Source organism: Lissotriton vulgaris, chromosome 10 (assembly GCF_964263255.1).
Source record: "Lissotriton vulgaris chromosome 10, aLisVul1.2, whole genome shotgun sequence".
Taxonomy (NCBI): domain Eukaryota; kingdom Metazoa; phylum Chordata; class Amphibia; order Caudata; family Salamandridae; genus Lissotriton; species Lissotriton vulgaris.
This window is the reverse complement of record NC_141698.1, coordinates 909,665,884-909,678,285: the sequence shown is the minus strand read 5'-3', so window position 1 is coordinate 909,678,285 and position 12,402 is coordinate 909,665,884. Positions and strand designations below refer to the sequence as shown.

The window sequence follows — 12,402 nt, the reverse complement described above, 5'->3', positions numbered from 1 at the left end:
TGCGATTGATATTACAAATACCTTTGCTAAAGTGGTAGGTACTAGGAAACAAAATACCTTCTTGGTACCACTTAGCAAATACATTTAAAATTAACTTTGCAAATACAACAAATGCACCTGTTGGTATGTCAGATCTTGGATGTGTTTATTGAGAAGGGTTGCTATAATTCACAATAGTGTTTGCAATGACAAGTAAATTACTGTCGCATTTTATACGGTTCCAACTGTTGATAGCTCCAACACAACAAGTTAGAAGTCTACCGCACCTGTCATTTAATTTTGGGCTTATATACGTTCACCACCAAAGGCTCAAAATAATTTTGAGTATTCATTACAAATTCTCTGCCAATTTTCAGTAATGCTGTTAACTGATAAATATCTTGCAACACAATATAAATGTAAAGTTACCTTACAGCTGACCCGCCCTCCCGTCCCCCTACTCCCGCCAACCCAGCTGACCCGCCCACCCGTCCCCCTACTTAAGGGATCGTCGGGTGTGCTCGGGAGTGACCACTGCGCCTTTCAATAGGCCGGGTCACCCCCTTGTTCCTGCCGCTGCCTGCTCCTGCTGATCCTGCTGGGACTCCCACCCGCCTGCTCCTGCCGCTGCTGCCCTCCCTGCACCCGAGCGACCCAGCCACAGCTGAGCTGCCCGGCCGCCAGTTTTTCCTGCCGCTGACCCCCTGCGTCCGGCCCACCACCAGCCCATTGGCCGCCCCGCTGCCGCCAACCCAGCTGACCCGTCCTCCCGTCCCCCTACTTATGACGCCCCCAGAGCAACTGCGCAGTGGACGCGCGCAGCGGGAGCGCCGAATGAGCGCCGAGGGTGCGCCAAAGGTAAGCCCGTCTGCGCCCGTCCGCACCTGGACCGCGCCCAGTGCCAGGACCCCTAGCTCCCGCAGACACCAGCCCACCCGCCGGACCTACGACTCCACCGAACTCTTTGCACTCAACGCCGGTCGAATCCCAGGCTGCTATCAAGCCACCCCGAGACGCACCCACGGACCCTTCTGCTGCCACTCCTGCAAGTTCACCTGCATCCGGACCTGCACTACACCAGCACCGACCAAGCCGAGCACCAGCAGCAACCACCTCAAGTGCATCCTGCTCAACACCCGCTCCATCCAAAGACACGCCGTCGAGCTCTGGAACCTGCTCGACACCACAGCCCCAAACGTCGCCTTCTTCACGGAAACCTGGATGAGCGCCTCCTCAGCGCCCGACATCGCCATTGCCATCCCGGACGGCTACAAGATCATCCGCGTCAACCAGACAGGAGGAGGCATCTCCATCATCCACAGGAACACCATCCGCATCACGACCAACACCGACGACACCCTCACACCCGCAGAACACCTGCACTTCCAGATCCACATCAACCCTAAGACCACCCTCAGAGGCACCCTCATTTACAGACCACCGGGACCACGCTCACAATTCAGCGAAGACATCGCCGACTTCATCAGCCCGCACGCCCTCCTCTCTGCTGACTACATCCTCCTCGGGGACCTCAACTTCCACCTGGAGAACAATAACGACCGCAACACCACCACCCTGCTCGCCAACCTCGCCAACCTCGGTCTCAAGCAGCTGGTGACCACCCCCACCCACTATGCCGAACACACACTCGACCCTGTGTTCTCACCCAGCAAGAACATCACCTTCAGCCATGCCACCGGACTCCACTGGACGGACCACAGCTGTGTCCACTTCAGCTTCAGAAGGAACACGATCCACCACCACCAGCAACAGGTTGCACGCAGAAGCTGGAACAAGATCACAGCCGACCAGCTCGCGACTTCCCTGAGCATGAACCCTCCCACCAGAGCAACGAACCCAAGCCAGGCGGCCACCAACCTCGCGAAGTGGATCAGCAACTGCGCAGACGACCTCGCCCCTCTGAAGACCCCGCCTAGCAGACCCGGCAGCAAGAAAGCCCCATGGTTCACCGAGGAACTCAAAAGCTCCAAGAAGAACTGCCGAGCACTTGAGAAAGCCTGGCGCAGAGACCCAACACCGAACAACATGACTGCCCTCAAGCTCGCCACCCAAAAACACCACCAACTGATCCACGCCACCAAGAAAACTGCAATCAAGGAACGACTGGACAACAACGCACACAACAGCAAGGAACTCTTCAACATCGTTAAAGAGCTCTCCAACCCCAAGGCCGGAAACAACGACATCACCCCTTCGCAAGACCTCTGCAACTCCCTCGCCTCCTACTTCCACAACAAGATCGCGGACATACACAACAGCTTCAGCACTCAACCGACGCATGCCACGACTGAACTACCGCCCCCCACCACCACCCTCCGCACCTGGACCCCGATCAGCACCGAAGACACCATTCGCACGATGAACTCCATCCACTCCGGATCTCCGACCGACCCCTGCCCTCACCACGTCTTCAACAAGGCCGACGCTGCCATCGCACCCCACCTGCGGGACATCATCAACACCTCTTTCTACACCGCTACCTTCCCGGAGAGCTGGAAGCACGCCGAACTCAGCGCTCTTCTAAAGAAGCCATCAGCCGACCCCACCGACCTCAAGAACTACTGCCCCATCTCGCTGCTCCCGTTTCCTGCAAAAGTCATCGAGAAGACCGTCAACAAGCAGCTGGCCGCCTTCCTTGAGACGAACGGATCCCTCGACCTCTCGCAGTCTGGCTACCGGGCCAACCACAGCACCGAGACCGCCCTGATCGCAGCCACCGATGACATCCGAGCCCTGCTCGACAATGGAGAAACAGCGGCCTTCATCCTCCTAGACCTCTCCGCGGCCTTCGACACTGTCTGCCACCGTACCCTAGTGCGGCGCCTCAGCAACGTCAGAATCCAGGATAAGGCACTGGAATGGATCATCTCGTACCTCGTCGGAAGGACACAGAGAGTCCGCCTCCCCCCGCAACTAGCAACTGAACTCTGGAGGGGCCCCAGTCAGGAAGCACTACACTACAGGGAATTGTTACTAATGATGAGTTTGAACTTTTGAACCTCCTGAATGCTTTCACTTTTGCAAAACTCGTTTTTCTGCAGAACAGCATTACAGCAACTGTAATGCCCCAAACAAGCTTACTTGTGAAAGTTGATTTCTAATCCAAAAGTGATCCAAAAAAAGTCAAAAGGCCTCAAATCCAAAAAAGTGCAGGCAAATGTCAACCTGAGGAGTTATTCTGATAAAAATCATCATTTTCAGAAGGTCTATGCTGCTTGCTAGTGGATTTCGTGTGCAGAATTGCAATTTTTGTAATTTCGCGAGTGCGAGATTGTTGCTGCCCGCCGCACCTACATGTTCGCAATTGCGAACTTACACCGCACGCCGCAAAATTGTATCACCAAGAAAAAAAAATCCGCTGCGTGCGAATTTGCGGATTTTCGGTAAATTCACGAGCGTTCGCGGATTGCGAATTTACCGAAAATCCGCAAAATTCGCGAGCGGAACAGATTTTCCGCCCATGCTTAATCCTAGTCATGGTAAGGTACAGACAAACCCTAAATTAACCTGTGCTTACCCTCTAGTAGCTTGGCACAGAGCAGTCAGGCTTAACTTTGAGGCAATGTGTAAAGAATTTGTTCAACACTAGAAACAGTAAAACAGTTCAAACACTCAAAACCAAAACCCACACCAAGTTAGAAGAATAGATCTTAATGTTGTAAATAAACCAAGACCAACATGACAGCAATCCAATATTAGAATTGGAGGCATTGATTTTTAATTTTATAGTGAGAAATAAAGCCAAAAAGCACAAGGCACTATTAAGGATACCTGGTCACGCCGAACCGGGGTGAAGTCACAAGTTTAGGCTGGCTGATCGTGATCGAGCATGGGCCAGCTAGAGGGACCCTGTTAGGCTTATTGAACAAAGTACCTTAAATCCTCGCTGCAGAGCGTTGGATGGATCCTCATCAGAAATACATTGCCAGCCGAGGTGATGTGTTGGTTCCGAGATACAGTGTGAAGTCCTGTTGCATTGACACTGAGGATTCGATCAATGTGGCTTGGGATGTGAAGTTTGGGGTTGGAGATGTAATGCTCATTGAGGCGATTCATCAATTCTGATGAGGATGAAGCAACAGTGCAGATTCTTGGTGTTGTCATATAGGCTGCCATTAACTAGAAATGCGAGGAACTATGGGGAAAATGTGGTGCACTGGTGGGTCAGAATGTAATGCGTCGGTCATAAGATAGGGGTTGAGGCAGAGATGCGAGTCATTTGTAATAGGTCAAAGCCACGCAATTCATCAGTTCTTCATGCGGATGCGCCTCTCAGCCGAGCAGCTGCATTGGTTCTGCTCAGGGATGCATCACTCAGCAGAGAAGATGGGTCCGTTTCTATGACAATCACCAAGGGTCCAGGACTGGGGTGGCACCACTTGGCAGGGTAGACTCACAGATGGCAGAGTCCACGTGCAGGGGTTGGAAGCCTGTTATGTCCCTGAGGCTTCAGTTCAGGATGCCAGTCACTTGGCCCTTGGAGTCACTCTGGGTGCTGGGGTCGAGAGATGTGGGTCTAGTCTTTCTCACCCAGGCATGAGCGCAGAAGGAATCAGATCATCACAGCAAAACAGCAGTCCAGTCGAGTGCAGTCCAGCAGGGTGGCAGTTCTTGAGCAGCACAGTAGTCCTTCTTTCTGGGAGAGTATACAAAGATCCAGAAGTGTACTGAAGTGGTGGTGTCTGAGGTCCTTCTTTTATACCCTCGTGTGCCTTTGCAGTGGGGAGAAACTTCTAGAGGCAAGACTTTGTGTGGTGTCAGGACAGACCCTATTCAGTTGTAAGTAAGGCTGGGTCCAGCTCCTCTCTCACATTCTGTCTTGGATGGCCCATTCAGTCCCTCCTTAGCTCCCACCATGTGTGGCTGTCTAGGAGCAATACACACAGCCCAACTGTGAACTACACCCAGTCATGTGACCAGAGACAGGATGCAGACACCAAGTGGCTAAGGCAAAGCAATCACAACTTTCTAAAAGTGGCCATTTCAGATTTGTAATTTAAAATCCGATTTCACTATAATTTGAGTCAGAGATACCTAACTTGATCCAGTTAGATCTGCCCATTTAGAATTACACTTATAAAATGTATCCTATGGGAGATATAGGCCTTGCAGTAGTGAATGTAGAGTTGTACTTCACTACCAAGACATGTAAAACATAAAGGTACATGTCCTGCTTTTTAAAATACATTGCACCCTGTCCTCTGGGCTATCCAGGGATTACCTTAGGAGTAATTCCTATGTATTAAAAAGGGAGGTTTGAGCCTGGCAAAAGGTTTATTTTGTCAGGTCAAAATGGCAGTTTGAACTGCACACACAGTCTCTGCATTGGCAGGCCTGAGACATGTTTGAAGGGATACTTAAGTGGGAGGCACAATTAGTGCTGCAGGCCCCCTAGTAGCATTTATGTACAGGCCCTGGGCACTTTACTAGGAAAGTATAAGTACATTAACTATGTCAATTTGGTATGAGCCAATAATTCTATGTTTAGAGGAGAGATCCCATGCACGTTAGCACTGGTCAACAAAAATGTTTTCAGCTAACGGTGGAGGGAGAAGGCATAAAGTATGGGGACAACCCTGCAAAAAACGCCATTCCCTGCAAAAAAAGCCATTTCACACAGTGATCTGATATTATGTACATTTGCAATGAAGTGAAAGTACATAACTTAATCATAGAATATAGTTGAAGGTACAGAAATCTGCTTAAACATGTTTAAAATGACCTTTGGACCTATTTTAAACCTTCAGAAGACACCCTAAACTTTCCTTGATGATTGTGCGATTCATAGATGCATACTCATTGTATTATTCAATATGTTTTGTTTAATATCAAAGGTGCCAACTTACACCCATTTCTGATACTTTTACTGTGATTAGAGTCTCAATCACAAAGTAAGGTAAACTAGTTGACACTGACACTTGATGGTATACCCCATTCATGACATCTTGAGCCAAAGGAAGTTGTAGGTTGTGCCTTTAGAGACAGATCCAGAAATTGGGGCATTTATGGAAGATTGAGGGCTTCAGCTGAGGTTCAGGTGTCAAGGTCCTATAAATAACCCCACTAAGCAAGCATATCCAGAGAGAGAATTTATTGTGTAAACGCCCCAGCTAACACCTCCAACTGCTCCCAACTGTCAGTCTCTAGAATACTTTGACCAGACGCCTCATAACATTCCAGGTTTCACATCACTGGTCAAGGGGGAAGCAAAGAGCACACAAGACACCACACAAGACACCACACCAATACACCACCCCATAAACACATAATAAAATATACATTTTTGATAGGACTTAGATTCCAAATTCAACCATCTTCTGTTTTAACCGCATTGTTGAAAAATGTAAAAACTCTCAATGGTGCATAGAATTTTGAAAATGGCAATTCTCTTGAGGGATTACTTATCCTGTCCCAATCACCAAACTCCATATTTGTTTCACACACCCTCTACCTTTCCTTTTATCCCAAAACACCTGCTTCCAGGATTCATGACTCTGATCACCCCATCCCTTCCTCCAATTCACCCAAGAAGGAACCAATTGACTGTTGGTAGTCCTTCCTATAAACAGTCTAAAGATGTTTTCCTAGTTAGTGGATGCAGTGATAAACAATATGCTACCATCCCATCACACAAGGCTTTCTTCCAACACATGCTTGCCACTCTGGCCAATTTAGCGATTCTTTAATGGTTTGATTGAATCTTTCCACAACACCATTCATTTCCAGATGCTGCATCGAGCACCTCTCATGTTTGGTTTCCAACTTCCTTAAAAATTCCTCCATTTGTGGTGAACACAACTGTACACCATTGTCGGTAAGAATTGATCCTGGCAAACCTTCACTTTCAAAGACTGTATTTACAAATGTTGTTGCACTATGAGTGAATATTTCATTCACTGCCTGTACAACCAGCCACTTTGAGTTTACCAGCACTAATAAAAAAAGTGTATTGGATACTCCAAATCCAATGCCACATCTTGCCAAGGTGCTACCGCTTGTTTGCCTATGAGGATCAGTGCCACTCTGGGTTTCAGAACCTTGTCTTTGCCAGCATATTCTGAACAGTCTCTTACCACGCTTTCCACTTGTAAATCGAGACTAGGTCATTACAAGTCCTGTCTGATTCTCTATTTTGTCTTTACACACCCATGTGTTCAACATGAGCTAACTCAACAATCTTTTCCGGAGTGTTGTTGGTACACTAGCCTGGACCCCCTGAACAGCAGATCATCCTAAACAGACAATTTGTCCCTGATCAAAATGTATTACCTCCATTCCTCAGAAAAGGTATACACATTCACTCTCCATTTGTGGCTAAGACACGAAGCCAAGATAACATCTTTATTACCTTCACTTTTCCACTCCTGTTCTCCAATTACATATTCTGTGATCAGGCACACTCCCATCCATTCTTCATCAATATGCAATTCATCTTAATCACCTCGGCCTCCAGAGAAGCCAAATGTGAAAGGCAATGAGCTGTTTTGTTGTGGCTCTCAGGTAAATAATGTATAGTGAATTTAAATTCTTGAAACCCACTTGAGTATTAATACTGAAACATTGTCAAGCCTCTTTGTGCTGAAAATATCTGCAAATGGCTTGTGATCAATTTTAACAATGAATTGACATCCCCGCAGGTAACATTTAAATTTCTTGATTGCCAACTTGACAGTGCCTCCTTTTCAATTACACTTTAATTCAACTCAGTTTCCTTCAGACACCCCAACGCAAATGCAATTGTCCTCTCCTCATCATTCACTTCCTGGACTTGCACTACTCCTAGACCGTATTGGCTATCATCTGTTATTAAACTGCATTTAATCACAGGTATAAACACTTTTAGACTAGGAGCCGCTTTCAAATTTTCTTTCACCAACCTAAATTCTTCCCCACAATCTTGGTTCCAAGAGAATTCTCTTCTCTTCTTTGTCTCTTCCGTTATACCATTGGTTTTTTAAGTCAAGTTCTCAATGAAATGTGCATAATACTCAATCATACCAAGAAATGAAAGAATGTCTTCTGTACTTTTATGCCTTTCTATATTTACAATGATATCAACTAGTTCCTTTTTAGGAAAAACACCTTGTGCATTAATTTGATGACCCAAGAATGAATTGTTTTCATTGCCAAAACAAAACTTTTTTGATCTCAATGTCAAACCATTGTTTCTTAAAATATTTAAAACCATTCTTACTCTGTCATCATGTTCACCTTGATCTGATCCAAAAATCAATGCATCATCTTGTAAATACAGTGTTCTCGGAACATCTCTAAGAAGTTTAAACACGACCCCCTAAAAAACAGATGCCGCTCCTAAACCCCCAAATGGTATTCTCAAACATTTTAACGCACCCACAAGAGTTATAAATGCAGTGTAGTCCTGAGAGTATTGATGTAGTTTGACCTTGTGATGGGCCGAAGTCAGGTCAAATGTTGTGAATAGAGTTGCCCCTTCCAATGGTGCCAACATTTAATTGATATCAGGTAATGGGAATTTATCCACCACCACTTCTTTTCTTTCTTTGGTGCACACAGATCAACACACATTCTGATTTCCCCATTACCTTTCTGGGACACTACTATTGGAGATAACCACTCCATTGCCTCCACAGGAGTGATAACACCAGTCCCACGTAGCTTGTCAAATTCCTTGTGTACTTGTTGTTTAAAAAAAAAAGTTAATCTTCGGACTCTAGCTGTCACAGGTTTAGCTTCTTTCCTTAATGTAATGTGATGTGTATAGTTTTTTAGACATCCTAACTGTTCACAAGATACCTTTGGGTATTAGTCCACACAATTAATTGGCAACCTCTTTCTTTGCCTTATCTGTATATGTGGAACAGCATTGGGATCTGGGATAACTCACAAATCCTTATAGTGTGGCCAGTTTAATATTTCATCCTCTTGTTCTGCTACATACATTTTTCATACAATACTCTTATTAGATCGAGTTATCGTAGTCACAAAATAAACTAACATATTGATAGACTTTTCTCCATATCCACCTGATTTTGCATCCATATCTTTCAAATCCACATTGTTTTAAAATAGATTTTGATAAACATTTTTAGAAATAATGGACAGTTTGGAACATGAATTGAACATCACTTGTACTTTTCTTCCTCTGATGTTGACCCACTCTTCTGGTTTCCCTCCAGGTTTCCCTTGACAATTATCTCATCACAAAATACATCTTACACTTCTTGTACTTTTTTATTTTCAACACCTCCACTTCTAAGCAAAGTGTCAATTTTACCACATTTGTTGCAGCAGGCAGTGACAGCAGGACAACGTTTCCTATTCACCATTTGACTAAACTGACCACACCTAAAAGATTGTACTTTGAAAGCCTTTTGTTTTCCTTCCATTTTCTCTTGCTTATTTTGTTTTAACTATCTAAGTATGACTGCTTCTTTTTCTGATATTTTTATGGTATTCTTTTTTTAATTTTGAGACATATTTCATTATATGCTCTACTCTCTTGGCAACAACTGTTACCTCATGTAAATCTGGTTCATCTTTAAGGCAATCTCCTCACAGATTTTACTAGAGTTGCCACACAATAAAAATTGATCCCTAATCATTTCATCTGACAAAGCATCAAATTTGAAGGTAGCATCCAGTGTACGTAACACAGTGACATAATGTTCCACAGTTTTTTCTTGCCTAAGTTTCCGAAAATCACATCTCTCGAGAATTGTAAATGTAAATCTAATTTTTCCAAACACACATCATACTCATTTAGAGCTTTTCCCACACCCATCTCCAGCTCTGGAAAATTATCTAATATCTTGTGACACTCTACCCCTAAATATTACATTAACAAATCCACTTTCCTTTCTAAACCCATATTCGGACCACATACCTTAGCATAGTTTTCAAAAACCTTTCTCCCACTCCACCCAGATCACGAAAATAAAAATGGAGGAACTGTAATATTTTGCATTCCTCCCTCCAGTGTGAACAGTAAACTCTGAACTCAAAACAAATTATGAATATCACCAATAAATGCAACTGTGATACTGTTAAATAATCTTTAAACTTTGACATTGTTAAAACTGTAATTCAATATACAACACATGTATACGTTATCTATCCAAACCCATAACTGTCACTGAAATTCAAAAGGATAGTGTAAAATCTGTGAAAAGACGTGCCCGTCACTGTAAATTTAAAAGAAACAGGCTTGAAAAGGTCAGTATTGATTTATTGGTGTTCCCATCACCAAATACATACACTGTATGCTTGCCACCATGCCATTGAACAATAATTGTGGTAGTTTTTGCAGACTCCTCCTTCCTGGAATTACCTTCTGAAAACACCTCGTAAAAAGACATAATCTCTATGCCCTTCTAATTAAACAAAAGCAACACACCGGTCGGAGCACATCCGAAAAAGCCTGTTTCCCTTCCAAGTATGGTACCAAGGGCTTGGCGAAATGCTTCCTTTTAGGTCAGCACTCCGGCTAACCTTGTTTTCAGCAATGTACACGGATACGTCAAACACGTCTTTGCGCATAAGGCAATGTCTCCTCTCTTTTTTCTTTGGTGTGACCACAAACCTGCTCCATGTATTCAATGCTCGTCAGATCCAGCACTGAGACAGCCCCAAACACTCAATCCTGTCATATTGTTTTATTGAGTTGAGCACTCCAGCTAACTGTGTCTGCTGCATGCACACAGTTCACAGCTTTCAGGTGTGCTCCAAATGGAAACTGTCCCAAACGTGTACAGCATTCAAGAAAAGAGGTAGACTCATCCAACTTTGTAGTTAGCATCCACCCTGTGTTGCATCCAAACCCCTCAGGATACAGGGTTGCCTTTCTCTCCAAATTATCGTCAGGGTTTACACTGCAATCTCCTTCCCAGGAGCTCTCCAAATTCCTTCAATCTCAAGTGAAGCATTTTATGGCATTGAGCACACATACCCACAATGGCATCCCATCCATTTGTTCACCAAATTGTGGGAAGATGCCATAATGAACCACGCTGAGCAGGTATATCAAGAAATAGGATTTATTGTGTAAACACCTTCAACTGCTCTCAACTGTCACTCTCTGGCATCCCTTGACCAGGCACCTCATAACTATCCAGGTTTTACATCACTGGTCAAGGGAGAAAGAAAGAGCGTACAAGTCACCACAGATTCCTTTTTCGATTGAACAATGATGTTTTCATTTTTTTCAAGCCAGGTATATTTTTAAGGTGAACCTTTGAAAATGGGGCTTGGGAAGATAAAACCTATGCTATCTGGATGGGTGCAAGGGAGCCTCAGTGAGTGATACGGGCCCGCTTTTTAATTATATAGAAAATTAGGGGATGTAAGCTTTCATGTCTGTTTCCTGTTGCAAAACACTCAGCCCACATCTTTTTTAGAACGCTGTAATCATTTCAGATCTGATTTTGGCAGAAAAATGAATATTTGGAAGTGTTGTATTTTTGATTGTGACAGCGTTTGATGCTTAGGGCCTGATTACGGGTTTGGCGAATGGGTTACTCCATATCAAATGTGACAGATATCCCGTCCACTGTATTACGAGTTCAACTATATATTTTTTTTATATAATGGAACTCATAATATGGCGGACGGGAAATCTGTCACATTTGTGATTGAGTAACCCACCTGCCAAACTCGTGATCAGGCCCTTAGTTTTCAGTAGGGCAATAAATAATTTCTTTTGGTTCAATACATGGGTGGTCGTTTTAACTTCTAAGTAAAGAAACTCTATCACTTTGAGTTAAATATGTTTTTATTTCATTTTTATCAAAATTTAGAAATACAACACTCGAGTTGGAGATAAAGGAGCCCAACTCTCAGGAGGACAGAAGCAAAGAATTGCAATTGCTCGAGCTCTTGTCCGAAAGCCCAAAGTGCTGCTTCTTGATGAAGCTACCTCTGCCCTCGACACAGAGAGTGAAAAGGTTTGTAAAATGACATTGTATCCTCTATTGTACAAAATGTAAATGTTTCAATTGCTATCAGAATTAATGACAATATTTCTAAAATTCAGTTTAGATTGGATTAAGACGATGCTTGTCCTAAATTATCAAATTACTGTCAAAAAGACAAGCTTCACACTTCAAAAATTTGCGAAGTTTGTCCCTTACCTAAAAAAGCTACAGCGGCAATAATTGTATCACCTGAATTGATAATATGCCCCTGCATGTTTGTGAGAACTTGAATAGGGAGGTAGAAAGGTCCCTCATTTTCCATCCTAATACACCAAACCATATAAAAGCATAATCGTTTGCAATTGGCCAGTACACTAAAATAACACATAGAAGTACTGGAGGATGTATAAAGTGAATTTCATTTTGGTAAACGCAGTGTTTATTCATGACCTGCATTACCATACCAAGACATTGTATAAGCGAGTTATTTCAAAATTCAATAAATGTGGTA

At 44.1% G+C, this 12,402-nt stretch overlaps 1 protein-coding gene across 2 annotated transcripts in view; it reads left to right on the top strand.

The window, feature by feature from the left end:
- LOC147688996 (ATP-dependent translocase ABCB1-like) overlaps window positions 1-12,402 on the top strand; it is a 684,547-nt gene that overhangs the window by 661,909 nt on the left and 10,236 nt on the right. For both annotated transcript variants that reach the window (XM_086941883.1, XM_086941882.1), the window contains exon 25: window positions 11,775-11,921. In XM_086941883.1, the coding sequence (XP_086798009.1) occupies window positions 11,775-11,921 (147 nt within the window). The remainder of the gene's footprint in view (window positions 1-11,774; window positions 11,922-12,402) is intronic.